This window comes from Monodelphis domestica, chromosome 1 (assembly GCF_027887165.1).
Source record: "Monodelphis domestica isolate mMonDom1 chromosome 1, mMonDom1.pri, whole genome shotgun sequence".
Classification (NCBI taxonomy): domain Eukaryota; kingdom Metazoa; phylum Chordata; class Mammalia; order Didelphimorphia; family Didelphidae; genus Monodelphis; species Monodelphis domestica.
Window position 1 is genome coordinate 460,618,200 of NC_077227.1, and position 13,625 is coordinate 460,631,824.

At 41.3% G+C, this 13,625-nt stretch overlaps 1 protein-coding gene across 8 annotated transcripts in view; it reads right to left on the minus strand.

The window, feature by feature from the left end:
• Positions 1 to 10,447: 10,447 nt before the first annotated feature.
• Positions 10,448 to 13,625, minus strand: part of ST6GALNAC6 (ST6 N-acetylgalactosaminide alpha-2,6-sialyltransferase 6) — a 34,590-nt gene continuing 31,412 nt past the window's right edge. For all 8 annotated transcript variants that reach the window (XM_016428209.2, XM_016428208.2, XM_056812461.1 and 5 more), the window contains 2 exons: positions 13,503 to 13,610; positions 10,448 to 12,663 (listed from right to left, as the gene is read on the minus strand). In XM_016428209.2, coding sequence (XP_016283695.1) covers positions 12,474 to 12,663; positions 13,503 to 13,610 — 298 coding nt within the window. In that variant the 3' untranslated portion in view covers positions 10,448 to 12,473. The remainder of the gene's footprint in view (positions 12,664 to 13,502; positions 13,611 to 13,625) is intronic.

Sequence of the window (13,625 nt, forward strand, 5' to 3'; positions counted from 1 at the left end):
GGGCTCTCGGAAAAGAGAATCAGTATTCACACTCTTCCACTCCCAAGGTCTAAAAATACTGCATTCATTCATTCATTCATTCATTCATTCATTCACAATTACATCTGGAGATGCCTGGTTGAACAAGTCAGGTCTGGGAAACAACTTGGAATAGAGATTGTTAGAGCTGGAAGAGTATTTAGAGAATATATATGTGGTCCAACTCCCTCATTTTATGGATTAGGGAAACAGGATCAGAAAGAGGAAATAACATTTCTCAAATCACAAAGCAAGTTGGTATTAGAACTCAGGTCTCCTCATCCTCCAGGGCAGTGTGAACTTACTTCCTAGAATTATGACTGTAATATTGTTAATGATGCTGATACTGGGACAAAATAGGATACTAGTCAAACCATTAATTCTCAGTCCTAACCAGAAACAAAAAATTCTAGCAGACCTAAGCTTCCAGGCTTGGAGCCTTGTCCTCTGACTAGGCTGAAAACAGCCTCATGAAAGAGTTTCCCTTTGAATTTTTAAAGAATTCTGCCTTTTCTGTTTCCCTAGCAATGGATCACCTCTACCATTCCACTTCTCCTCCCCTCCCTCCTTTCTGTGGGAGGAAAGAAGAATGAACAGGGTTAGAGAGGGGCATTCTGGGGCAAGGGAGGGAAATGGAATCCCATAATCCTTTCCTGAAACTCAAATTCCCAGATGCCTTTATAGGCTTGTCTTGGGAAGAGTTACTGGAGGTGTGCAGTCAGCCAAGTTCCCATTGTAATTGTTAGTGTATCGCCCTATCATGGCAAAGCACAATGTCAGAGAGCTAGCCTAACTTCTTCATTTGGCAGATGGGGAAATTGAGGCCCAGAGTGTATATGAGTGACCAGAGCAGCAAGGATTCAGATCTGATCTTCTTGACTTTAAATCCAAATCTCCTTCCATTATATCCTGGTACATTTCCCCTTCCCCCAAATAATGGCTCTTAAAGACCCTCATCAAGCTCTACTTACTGTTTCTGTCACCAGTGGGCCTCTGCCACAGCACAGATGGGGAGTATTATGGATTTCTCTAATGCCTGGGCTTCCATTCAATCCTCTGTCTGTGTGTCCCTTCTGTTTGTCCCTGTCACAAAGGCCTGGCTGATCTAAGACTCAAAAGCAGAGGGATTATCACTATCCTATATTCAGGGCTCTATTCTGTGCTCAGGGCTGAGTTTCCTTATCACATCACACAGGATCTGTTGCTCCTAATTGGATTCCCCATTGCCATTCTCTCTTCCAATCCATCCTGTCCAGGCTATCTGGTTATCTTCTTCCAGCCCAGCTTCCATCACGCCCCTTGCCCCTGCCTCAATCTGAGGCTTCCTATCGGCTCCAGGATATACTTCAGAACTGGTTTGTTCAAGACCTTCCAAAATTTGATCCCCAGTCTACTTCTACAGACTTACCCTCACCCCCAAATCCTGCACTAGACAAATACTATACTTCACCCAACTGGTCTCTCACTTTTGGTTTTTGTCTTTGTAGCCCTAGCATCTGGCACATAGCAGATTTTTAATAAATGCTCAAATTGATTTAAAACCCCCCCCAAGTATGTCTATGTGCCTTTGTTTGCCCTCTATTGGAATTGAATCTACCCATCCTTCGAGGCCTCACTCAAATCCTTCCACTTCTATGAAGCTATCTTGACTCCTGCCACCCTCACCCTCATGTCCCACTACCACACTGATCTGGTGTGCCCTGTGGCAAAGTGCTTAGGATCCTAGATATAAGAATCACGGGGACCTGAATTCAAATTATACCTTGGAACTTACTAGCCATGTGACCCTGGGCAAGCCACTTCTCACCTCAGTTTCCTTTTCTGTAAAATGGGGATAATAGTCTGTACTTCCCAGGGCTATAGTAAGGATTGAATTAAGATAAGGTATATAAAGTGCTTCGCAAATGATGACTAACCATATCCATGCTCACTTTTTTTCCATTTGAATAAGTTTATTTAGTCAATTTAGAACATTATTCCTTGGTTACAATAATCACATTATTTCCCTCCCTCCCCTCCACCTACTCTTCCCGTAGCCAATGTGCAATTTCATTGGGTATTACTTGTGTCCTTGATCAGAACCTATTTCCATGTTGTGGTTTACACTAGGATGTTCATTTAGAGTCTACATTCCCAACCATATCCCCTTGACCCATGTATTCAAGCAATTGTTCTTTGGTGTTTTTACTCCCGAAGTATTTCCTCTGGATGTGGATAGTGGTTTTTCTCATAGGTTCCTCCAAGTTGTTCTGGGTCATTGCATTGCCACTAATGGAGAAGTCCATTACATTCAATTGTACCACAGAGATCAGTCTCTGTGTACAATATTCTTCTGGTTCTGCTCCTTTCGTTCTGCATCACTTCCTGGAGGTCAGTCCAGTTCACATGGAATTCCTCCATTTTATTATTCCTTTGAGCACAAAACAATTCTATCACCAACATATACCACAATTTGTTCAGCCATTCCCCAATTGAGAGACATCCTTTCAATTTCCAATTTTTGGCCACCACAAAGAGTACGGCTATGAATATTCTTGTACAAGTCTTTTTCCTTATTATCTCTTTGGGGTACAAACCCAGCAGTGCTATGACTGGATCAAAGGGCAGACAGTCTTTTATCGCCCTTTGGGCATAGTTCCAAATTGCCCTCCAGAATGGTTGGATCAATTCACAACTCCACCAGCAATGAATGAATGTCCTAGCTTTGCCACATCCCCTCCAGCATTCATTACTTTCCTTTGCTGTCATGTTAGCCAATCTGCTAGGTGTGAGGTGGTACCTCAAAGTTGTTTTGATTTGCATTTCTCTGATTATAAGAGATTTAGAACACTTTTTCATGTGCTTATTAATAGTTTTGATTTCTTTATCTGAGAACTGCCTATCCATTTCCCTTGCCCATTTATCAATTGGAGAATGGCTTGATTTTTTGTACAATTGATTTAGCTCTTTATAAATTTGAGTAATTAAACCTTTGTCAGAGGTTTCTATGAAGATTGTTTCCCAATTTGTTGTTTCCCTTCTGATTTTAGTTACATTGGTTTTGTTTGTACAAAAGCTTTTTAATTTGATGTAGTCAAAATTATTTATTTTTTATTTTACATTTTGTGATTCTTTCTATGTCTTGCTTGGTTTTAAAGCCTTTCCCCTCCCAAAGGTCTGACATGTAGACTATTCTGTGTTTACCCAATTTACTTATGGTTTCTTTCTTTATGTTTAAGTCATTCACCCATTTTGAATTTATCTTGGTGTAGGGTGTGAGGTGTTGATCTATTCCTAGTCTCTCCCATACTGTCTTCCAATTTTCCCAGCAGTTTTTATCGAATAGTGGATTTTTGTCCCAAAAGCTGGGATCTTTGGGTTTATCATATACTGTCTTGCTGAGGTTGCTTTCCCCCAGTCTATTCCACTGATCTTCCTTTCTGTTTCTTAGCCAGTACCAAATTGTTTTGATAACCACTGCTTTATAGTATAGTTTGAGATCTGGACCTGCAAGTCCTCCTTCCTTTGTATTTTTTTTTCATGATTTCCCTGAATATCCTTGATCTTTTGTTCTTCCAAATGAACTTTGTTATGGTTTTTTTCTAATTCAGTAAAAAAATTTTTGGTAGTTCAATGGGTATGGCACTAAATAAGTAGATTAATTTGGGTAGGATTGTCATTTTTATTATGTTAGCTTGTCCCACCCATGAGCAATCAATGTTTTTCCAATTGTTTAGATCTAGTTTTAATTGTGTGGAGAGTGTTTTGTAGTTGTGTTCATATAGTTCCTGTGTTTGTCAGTAGATAGATTCCTAAGTATTTTATTTTGTCTAGGGTGATTTTAAATGGAATTCCACTTTCTAATTCTTGCTGCTGAAATGGGTTAAATATATATAGAAATGCTGATGACTTATGAGGATTTATTTTGTATCCTGCAACTTTGCTAAAATTGTTGATTGTTTCGATTAGTTTTTTGGTTGATTCTCTAGGATTCTTTAAGTAAACCATCATATCATCCCCAAAGAGTGATAGATTGGTCTCCTCATTGCCAATTCTAATACCTTCAATTTCCTTTTCTTCTCTAATTGCTACTGCTAATGTCTCTAGTACAAGGTTAAATAATAGAGGTGATAATGGGCATCCTTGTTTCACTCTTGATCTTATTGGGAAGACTTCTAGTTTATCCCCATTGCAGATGATGTTTGCTGAAGGTTCTAGATATATACTGTTTATTATTTTTAGGAAAGGCTCTTCTATTTCTATACTTTCTAGTGTTTTCAATGGGAATGGGTGTTGTATTTTATCAAAGGCTTTTTCTACATCTATTGAGATAATCATGGATTTCTGTTGGTTTGCTTGTTGATATAGTCAATTATGTGGATGGTTTTCCTAATATTGAACCATTCTTGCATTCCTGGTATGAATCCTACCTGGTCATAATGAATAACCCTCCTGATCACTTGCTGGAGTCTTTTTGCTAGTATTCTATTTAAGATTTTTGTATCTATATTCATTAAGGAGATTGGTCTATAGTTTTCTTTCTCTGTTCTTGACCTGCCTGGCTTTGGGATCAGTACCATGTTTATGTCGTAAAATGAATTTGGCAGAACTCCTTCTTGGCTTATTCTGTCAAATAGTTTGTATAATATTGAGATTAGTTGTTCTTTGAATGTGTGATAGAATTCATTTGTGAATCCATCTGGACCTGGGGGTTTTTTCTTAGGGAGTTCTTTGATGCCTTGTTCAATTTCTTTTTCTGATATGGGGTTGTTTAGGTAGTCTATTTCTTCTTCTGTTAGGCTAGGCAATTTATATTTTTGTAAGTATTCATCCATATCGCCTAGATTGCCATATTTTTTGCTGTATAATTGGGCATAATAGTTTTTAATGATTGCCTTAATTTCCTCTTCATTTGAGGTGTCAATTTGGTTTTCTTCTTTCCATTTTTTAATTAAACTGACTAGTACTTTGTCTATTTTATTTGTTTTTTCAAAGTACCAGCTTCTAGTCTTACTTATTAAATCAATAGTTCTTTGACTTTCAATTTTATTAATTTCTCCTTTGATTTTTTGGATCTCTAATTTAGTCTTCATCTGAGGATTTTTAGTTTGTTTGCTTTCTAGTTTTTTAATTTGCATGCCCAATTCATTGACCTCTGCCCTTCTTAATTTGTTAATATATGAACTCAAGGATATAAATTTCCCCCTGAGTACTGCTTTGGCTACATCCCATAGGTTTTGAAAGGATGTCTCATCACTGTCATTTTCTTCAATGAAGTTATTAATTGTTTCTATGATTTGTTCTTTAACTAACTGGTTTTGGAGAATAGTATTGTTTAATTTCCAATTCATTTTTGATTTACCTCTCCATGTACCCTTACTAATTATTATTTTCATTGCACTGTGATCTGAGAAGGTTGCATTTATTATTTCTGCTCTTTTGCACTTGTTTGCAATGTTTTTATGCACTTAATACATGGTCAATTTTTGTGAATGTACCATGTGCTATTAAAAAGAAGGTATATTCCTTTTTGTACCTATTTATTTTTCTCCACATGTCTACTAACTCTAATTTTTCTAAAATTTCATTCACTTCTCTTACCTCTTTCTTATTTATTTTTTGGTTTGATTTATCTAGTTCAGATAGAGGAAGGTTCAGGTCTCCCACTAGTATAGTTTTTCTATCTATTTCATCCTTGAGCTCCACTAGTTTCTCCTTTAGAAATTTGGATGCTATGCCATTTGTCACATACATGTTGAGTACAGATATTTCCTCATTGTCTATACTACCTTTTATCAGGATGTAATTACCTTCCCTATCTCTTTTAACTAGATTTATTTTTACTTTGGCTTTGTCAGATATCATGATTGCGACTCCTATCTTCTTTTTATCAGTTGATGCCCAATAGATTTGGATCCAACCTCTTACTTTCACCCTATGCTTCCTTATGAGTGTTTCTTGAAGACAGCATATGGTAGGGTTTTGGATTCTAATCCACTCTGCTATTTGCTTGCGTTTTATGGGTGAGTTCATTCCATTCACATTCAGAGTTATGATTACTAGCTGTGTATTTCCCAGCATTTTGATTTCTACTCCTGATCCTGCCTTTTCTTCTTTCACTATTTCCTTCTACACTAATGTTTGTTTTTAATCAGTCCCCCTAGTTCCCAACCTTATTTTACTTCCCTTTCTACCCCCCTCCCTTCTAATTTCCCCCCTTATTTTCCCTGTAGTCTTTCTAAAATTACCCCCCCCCACGCTCTCCCTCCCTTGTACTGCTTCCCTCCCTACCAGTCCATTTATTACCCTTCTACTCCCCTATAGGGTGCAAATCTATTCTCTGCCCCAATGGACTGGATTGTTCTTCCCTCTTTGGGTCAATTTCAATGCACGTAAGAGTTGAGTATTTCCTATCTCCAACCTCTTTACCATTCCAGTGTATTGATGTTCTACTCCTTCCCTCCATGAGCTTCTTTGTGACATATGAATTTACCCCCATTTGTTTCTTTTTCCATTTCTTTTAGTATTAACCTTTTTTTAAGCTCTAGTTGTATATATATATACATATATATGTATATATATATATACACACATGTATATGTATTTATGCATGTGTATATATATGTGTATATATATATATATATATATATATATATATATATATATATATATATATACCTATTTATGTCTTGTCCTTTCTTTCATCCTATACAGTTTGTCACTGTTCCCTCTAAGTATAATTCTTCTAGCTGCCCAGGTGATAACAACAGTTTTTAAGAGTTACCAATGACCTCTTTTCTTATAGGGATACATATCATTTTAACTTATTGAGTCTCTTAAAATTTTTGTTTTGTTTTGTTTTTCTTTTTTCCCTCTTTTTTAATTACCTTTTGATGATTCTCTTGAGTTCTGTGCATGGACATCAAATTTTCTGTTCAAGTCTGGTCTTTTCTTTGCAAATTCTTGGAATTCTTCTATTTTGTTGAATGACCATACTTTCCCCTGTAAGAATATAGTCAGTTTTGCTGGGTAGTTGATTCTTGGTTGTAAACCTAGTTCCCTTGCTTTCCAGAATATCATATTCCATGCCTTTCGGTCCTTCAGTGTGGATGCAGCCAGATCCTGCATTATCCTCACTGTGGTTCCATGGTATCTGAATGACTTCTTGGCAGCTTGTAATATTTTTTCCTTGGTCTGATAGTTCTTGAATTTGGCTATAACATTCCTGGGTGTTGTCAGTTGGGGATTAAGTACAGGAGGTGATCTGTGGATTCTTTCAATCTCCACTTTTCCCTCTTGTTCTAGAATATTGGGGCAGGTTTCTTGAATAATTTCCTATAGTATTGTGTCCAGGCTTTTTCTTTTGTCATGGTCTTCTGGTAGACCAGTGATTCTTAAATTGTCTCTCCTTGAACGATTTTCTAAATCCTCTGTTTTGTGAATGAGATGCTTCATGTTTTCCTCAATTTTTTCATTCTTTTGGTTTTGTTTTATAGTGTCCTGCTGCCTTGTGAGGTCACTTAATTCTAGTTGTTGTATTCTGGTTCTTAAAAACTGGATTTCATCCCTGGCTTTTTGGTCATCCTTTTCTTTCTGGTCTGATTCTCTATGGAGGTCATCTTTCATCCTCTCTACCTCATCTTTTATCTCCTTTATCTCATCTTTCATCTCCTTTGCCTCATCTTTCATCTCCTTTGCCTCATTTTCCAACTAATTAATTTTGGCTTTCAAGACACTGTTTTCTGTTTCCAGATGACTTATATCTTGCTGTTAAAGTTGTCTTCAGCCTCTCTTAATTGTGTTTTGAATTTCATTTTGAGTTCTTCCAAAGCCTGTATCTAATTCGCTGGGATTTCTGATTTATCGTTTGCTGATCCCTCCCCCTCTGTTCCATTTGCTGTATAAGCTATCTATTGTAATTTCTTTCTTCTTTTTCTGTTGTTTGCTCATATCCACTCCTTCCTTGCTCCCCGTATTTGTCTGTGCTCTTACTCCTCTCATTTTTTTGGTTTCGAGGGCTTCTGTCAGTCTTCCCTCTTGGAGCTTTGACAGAAGATATCTCTGTGCAGTCTCTGGGGGAGGGTTGTTGGGGGTTTGAGCTTCCCTGTCCTCTGGAGGCTTTTGATTGGATTAAAGTCCAGCAGTCCAGGAGGGAGGGGTATGGAGCCTGGACTTCCCTGAATTCTGAAGATTTTTGATGGGATTAAGTTCAGCTTGGTCGGGCTGGGTGTGCTCTGAGGCCAACACCTCCTGTAAGGCTGGAACAAATATGGAGTATCTCCACAGCTCTGGCCAGGCTGCCAGCTCTATTCTCCCTCTCTAGCTCCTTCCCTGCCATCTGTGTTCGATGCTCTGAGCTTGGCACAGCCCTGCCCACAAGGTACACCCTCCAGACCAGCACCTTTGCCTGCCCAGAAGTTCCCACTGCCACTGGAGTCTCAGTGCTCTAGGTGGGCAGGGGGAGAGGTCCAGGGACCTTCCTTCTTCCTTCCCCTTAAATCTAAGTGTTCTCCAATTCTGGCTTGGGGGGGGGGGCGTACCTTTTGAATTGAGTCCAGCAGGAGGGTTACTTGGCTCTGTCTTGTTGTTAGGTTTGGTTTTCAGTCCCCTAGGAGCATTCAATTTGTGATTGGTAAGGAAGGGTATTCAGAGGTCTGAACTGTTGCTCCTTCTAGGCTGCCATCTTGACTCCGCACCCCATGCTCACTTTTTTGCCAGCATTAATGAAGAAGTCAAAAGAAGCCTGGAGAGGAGGAACCCCAGTTCTATTGCCTTCCAACAGCTCTATCTTGAAATATTTCTGAACTCCTATAAAACTCTAACTGGATTTTATGATTGTTGCCCCTGCCCTTTTTCCTGTTGCCCCAAGACCTTTACAGGCCTAAGGGATGGAAATAACTGGAAGAATGTTAGCTGGTTCTCCAGTGGCTGGAGGACAACATCCCTGGGATCCAGGGTGGCAGGAACTGGCCAAGACCAAGACTTGTCCCAGGGTCCTGGGGTGAGGGAGGTTACACCAGTTTGAACCTCTGCTTTTTACAAGTGGGCACAGTATTGCCACTGGGCAGTCTGTATCTCCAGTCAGAATGGGAAACTGCTTAAGGACAGAGAGACACATAGTCTGCAAGGTTTGTTCCATGGCAACTAGCAAAAGGCTGGGCATACAATAGGTATGTAATAAATGTTTGTTGATGGATAATTTTGGGGATGATCACTGATCTAGAGCTAGAAGGGACACAAGAGAACACCTAGGCCATCTTCTTCAAATGATAGTTGAGGAAATCAAGGCCCAGGGGGTTCAAGACCTTAGGCCAAGACCAAGACTTGCCCAGGGTCACATGAAAAGTAATCATCAGAGAGAGGATTTGAACCCAGATCTGATTCCAAATACAGTGCTTTTCCCTATCTGCCTGAAGATAGTTCAGTGGTACAGTAGATAGAGTACTAGGCTTGAAGTCAGGAAGATGAGTTCAGAACTGGCTTCAGACCCTTACTAACTGTGTGATCCTAGCTAGGCAAGTGATTTAACTTCTGTTTGTCTCAGTTCCCTCAACTGTAAAATGGGGATAATAATGGCACCTTATCTCCACGGTTGTTGGGAGTACCAATGAGATATTTGTAATGCACTTAGCCCAGTGCCTACACATAGTAGGCACTATAAGTATTAGCTATTATTAAAGCGTTTAGTCCAAAATCTAGCACACAGTAGGTGCTATATTAATTTTTGTTTCCTAACTTTTCATCTACACCTGTTGTCCCTGGGGCAGAATTCTACTGTGTATGAGAATTCTGTTCCTGTCTGTGAAGCAACACTTTTTTTTTTAATGACTTTAAGTATATAAACTGAATGTTGAGCTGGAAAGGATCTCAGGACACAGGATATCGGGGCTGGAGGGGATCTTAAAATATTGAACTTCAGAGCTGGGAAGTCTTAGAAAACAGAACTGAGAAGTGAGAGAAGACTTAGATGCTATCTGGTCCAACTCCCTCATTTTCCAGATGAGAAACAGTTCTAGAGAAGAAGGCAAGAGGCAGATTTTAACATCCAATTCCTTGTTAAATTTGAACACCACTGACTAACAACCACATTTTTAAGTAACAGTCCAAGGTTCTAAGGTGGTATGTTAGAATGGAAAGGGAACTGGACTTGAAGACAGAGAAACTGGGTTCCAATCTTGTCTCTATCACCTGGTTGATTTTTGGCAAGTCATTTAACTTCTTGGTGCCTCTGACTCCTCATCTGTAAAAAGAGGGGGGTTGGACTATATGGTTTCTAACATCCTTTTTTTCAAGTTCTAGATCTTGGCCTGAGGACACTGTTCTAAGATTTACCTAATGTCGAGGTATTGGAGAGTTCCTAGTTCTAAGGACTGGAGCCCAGAGAGACCACCCAGAGACCCCACTGGGATTAAGCCTTGATTGAGTTTTCAGACACAAGAAAAAAAGATAGTGAGAGCTTAGTAATATTTATTCCTATACAAACCATTACAAAACCACCTTTCAGGGCTGCGGGAATTGGGGGGTGGGGATGGGGATGAGGGGAAGGCTCGTGCTGACACCCAAGAGCAGAATGAAGACCCGCTGTCCCAAGCACTAGCCTGACCTCTGTCCTCGACTTGCCTTGTGCTACATGTCACTCCCAGATAGCCCGGAAAGAGACTGGTCCAAGAATGCTTTATCACATATCCTAAGTCCTTCAGCTTGAGGCTTGGGAACAAGAAGGCATACTGAGTAGCTAAGGACACCCACTCTATCCTCACCAGCTCCTTTGGGGCTGCTCTCTTAGGGAAGAAACCTGGTCAGCAATGAAGTGACAGGTCAGAAGGGAGGGAACCTAGAACCCAAGGGTTCTCACTCCTCGTTCCCCCCTCTGCTACTTCAGCAGCCAGTCGGTTTTTTGGTTAGTAGGGCTCTTAGCCCTTTCATATAGAAGGGACATATAAAATTCCAATGCAGTTAGAATCCCCATTTCCTTTTTCTGGAATCTGGGTATCAGTAGAGCCTACTGCCACAAGATCCATTCCAAGCTAGTGGAAAACCACTCAGCAGGTGGGAAGGGACCTCACTTAGGCAAGACTGAGACATCACTGAATTGGGGGAGTGGGTGGGGAATAAACAGAGAAGAGGAAAAAGAGGCACTGTCGATTTAATTTTCAAGGAGATTAGCAGCTGTGAAGGGGCATGGAGGAGGGGATGAATACAGGTTGGATTTTTTTTATCCACTCAGGAATGGGGTACTCTCCCCTTCTCTGCCAATCACAGCCTTGGGAAAAGGGAGATATTGGAAGGCCAGGGGAACAGGGGGTTGGGAGAGGTCTTTGCCTATCCCGATAGGGCAGAGTTCTTTAGTCCTTAGGTGCCAACCCATGCCTGCCCAGAACCAGAAATAGAATGAGAACTGAAGAAGGGAAGGAGACTAAAGGGCATGGGGTCAAAAATAGAATCCTAAAATGTCTGGGCTGGAAAAGACCTAGGGAAATCATTGAGTCCAAACTTTTCATTTTATAGAGGAAGAAAATGAGATCCCATAGAGGGAAAGTCACAAGTGCCCAAGGTCCAATGATGAATTAGCAGCAAAGTTGAGACTAGAACCCAGGGTCCCCTGACCTTCGGGCCAAGAATCCTCTATGGCATACAACGATTTCTCTCTCTTCTTTTCTTCCCAATTTGAGTGCCAGGGGATGGGGCAAAGCAGATGCTTCCAAGCTCTAGGGAGTAAAGAAAAAGCCCCCTGGAAAGCACAGGACCACAGAAATGCTAAGGACTATCTATACTCCGTTTTCTCAACAATCTAGGACAAAACTAGAAACCAGCTATTGGAGAGAAGGGAAGACTAGGCCCTGTTTCACTTAGAGGACTTGCTGAGAGAGTAAGCCCAGGCTTTAGTGGGCAGGGGCACTGAGACCATTCAAAGTGATTGTTTATGCCTGGTGGCACAGGGCATGTTTGTGCCTCCCTTCCCAGGTCTTGGTCTAAGCCCCCAGTGTCTCTGGGCCCAGGACCTCTATCAAAGTCAACTGGAAAAAAACTGGAAGTTTTTTTTTTGTTGTTGTTTGTGTTTGTTTTTGTTTCTGGTGCCTCTTTAGGGAGAAACACCTCAGGGCCAAAGAAATCAGAACTAAGGCCTCATGAGGAGCATATGTCCTTGTCCTCTAACTCAGAAATGGGATCGTAACTCAAGTTGGCTAGAGGATACCCCAAGACCCTGATCATTAGGAAATGCACCCCAGACCCTGTTTAGCTAAGATATGCCTCCAAGACCCTGATTGGGCAAAAGATACCCTCAAAAGTGTCAAATAACCTGAAGATCCTGCCCTCCAGGCCTTGACTGACTGGAAGAGGCTCCCAGGACTGATTAGATGAGATACTGATTGGTCAGTAGAATTCTCCTGAGTCCTGATTGGCCAGGACCTACCCCCTACACCCTGATTGTCCAGAAACCTACCCTCTGAGCCCTTATTGGCCAAAAGATACCCTTATGTCCAGGAGGGATGGGAGAAGGTGATGTTGTAGGCCCTAGACCAGGAGGAGAAAACCCTCTTCTCAGTGATGAAGCGGTGGTGATTCCCCTTGCGGCTACGCTCATTCTGGATGTAGGTGACGCATTCATCTGGCCCTTTGGGCTCATAGTAGTGATAGGGCATCCGGTGGGGCTGGGGCCGCTGGCTATAGAGGGGACAAAGAAAAGAGCATGCTGCTGAAAGATGGCACGCCTCAAGGCCCTACCTGGAGAAAAGAGATGCTCCCCAGACCCTGACCGGATTGTTCCCCCTTCTAATAGGATAAAACCTGCCCCTAAAGTTCTGATTAGCCCCAAACACATCCCATCCCACTCCTAAACTGATCTAGTGAACTCTTGGTTGGCCCAGTCGATGGGGTCAAAATGAATCTAAAGGCAAGGTCAAATAGCTAGTTCATGGTAGAGATAGGAGAGAATGTGGGACTAGTGTTCTTGGACGTGTAACTGTTTCCTCCTCTTTAAAATAAGAGAGGAAGGGGCAACTAGTTGGCTCAGTGGATTGAGAACCAGGAAGTCCTGGGTTCAAATCTGACCCTGGATACTCCCTAGCTGTGTGACCCTGGGCAAGTCACTTAATCCCCATTGCCTAAGCTCTCACCGCTCTTCTGCCTTGGAACCAATACACAGTATTGATTCTAAAATGAGAGGGGAGGTTGGACTGGCTGACCCAGTAAGGTCCCTTCCAACTCAACATTCTGACTATCATCTACTGATTCATCTATTCAACAAACATTTATTGAATATTTTATCATGCCTAGGGAACACACAAGTTTAGGTTTCTACCCTCAGGAAGCTTCTAGTCTAGAAGAGGGATAATGGTGAAACGGTTCTGGGTTTGGGATAAGCTGCCTGCTGGGTTGGGTGAGGGCCATCATGGTGAGGCTACCAAGGCAGTTTAATATGCCCATTAATGAGATCATATAGGGGCATTTGGTCAGTCCCCGTAGACTCTAGCCAAGGGGTCAGGGAAGAGTAGACATCTCACCTGCAGTAGTTGGGTGGCACCATCCCATAGACATGGACCCGGTCGCAGAGCTCCACGGCAATTACCATGGTGAACCAGCCTGTGCTCAGCCAGGATCGAGACTTCTCCCTATGGGTCAGGTAG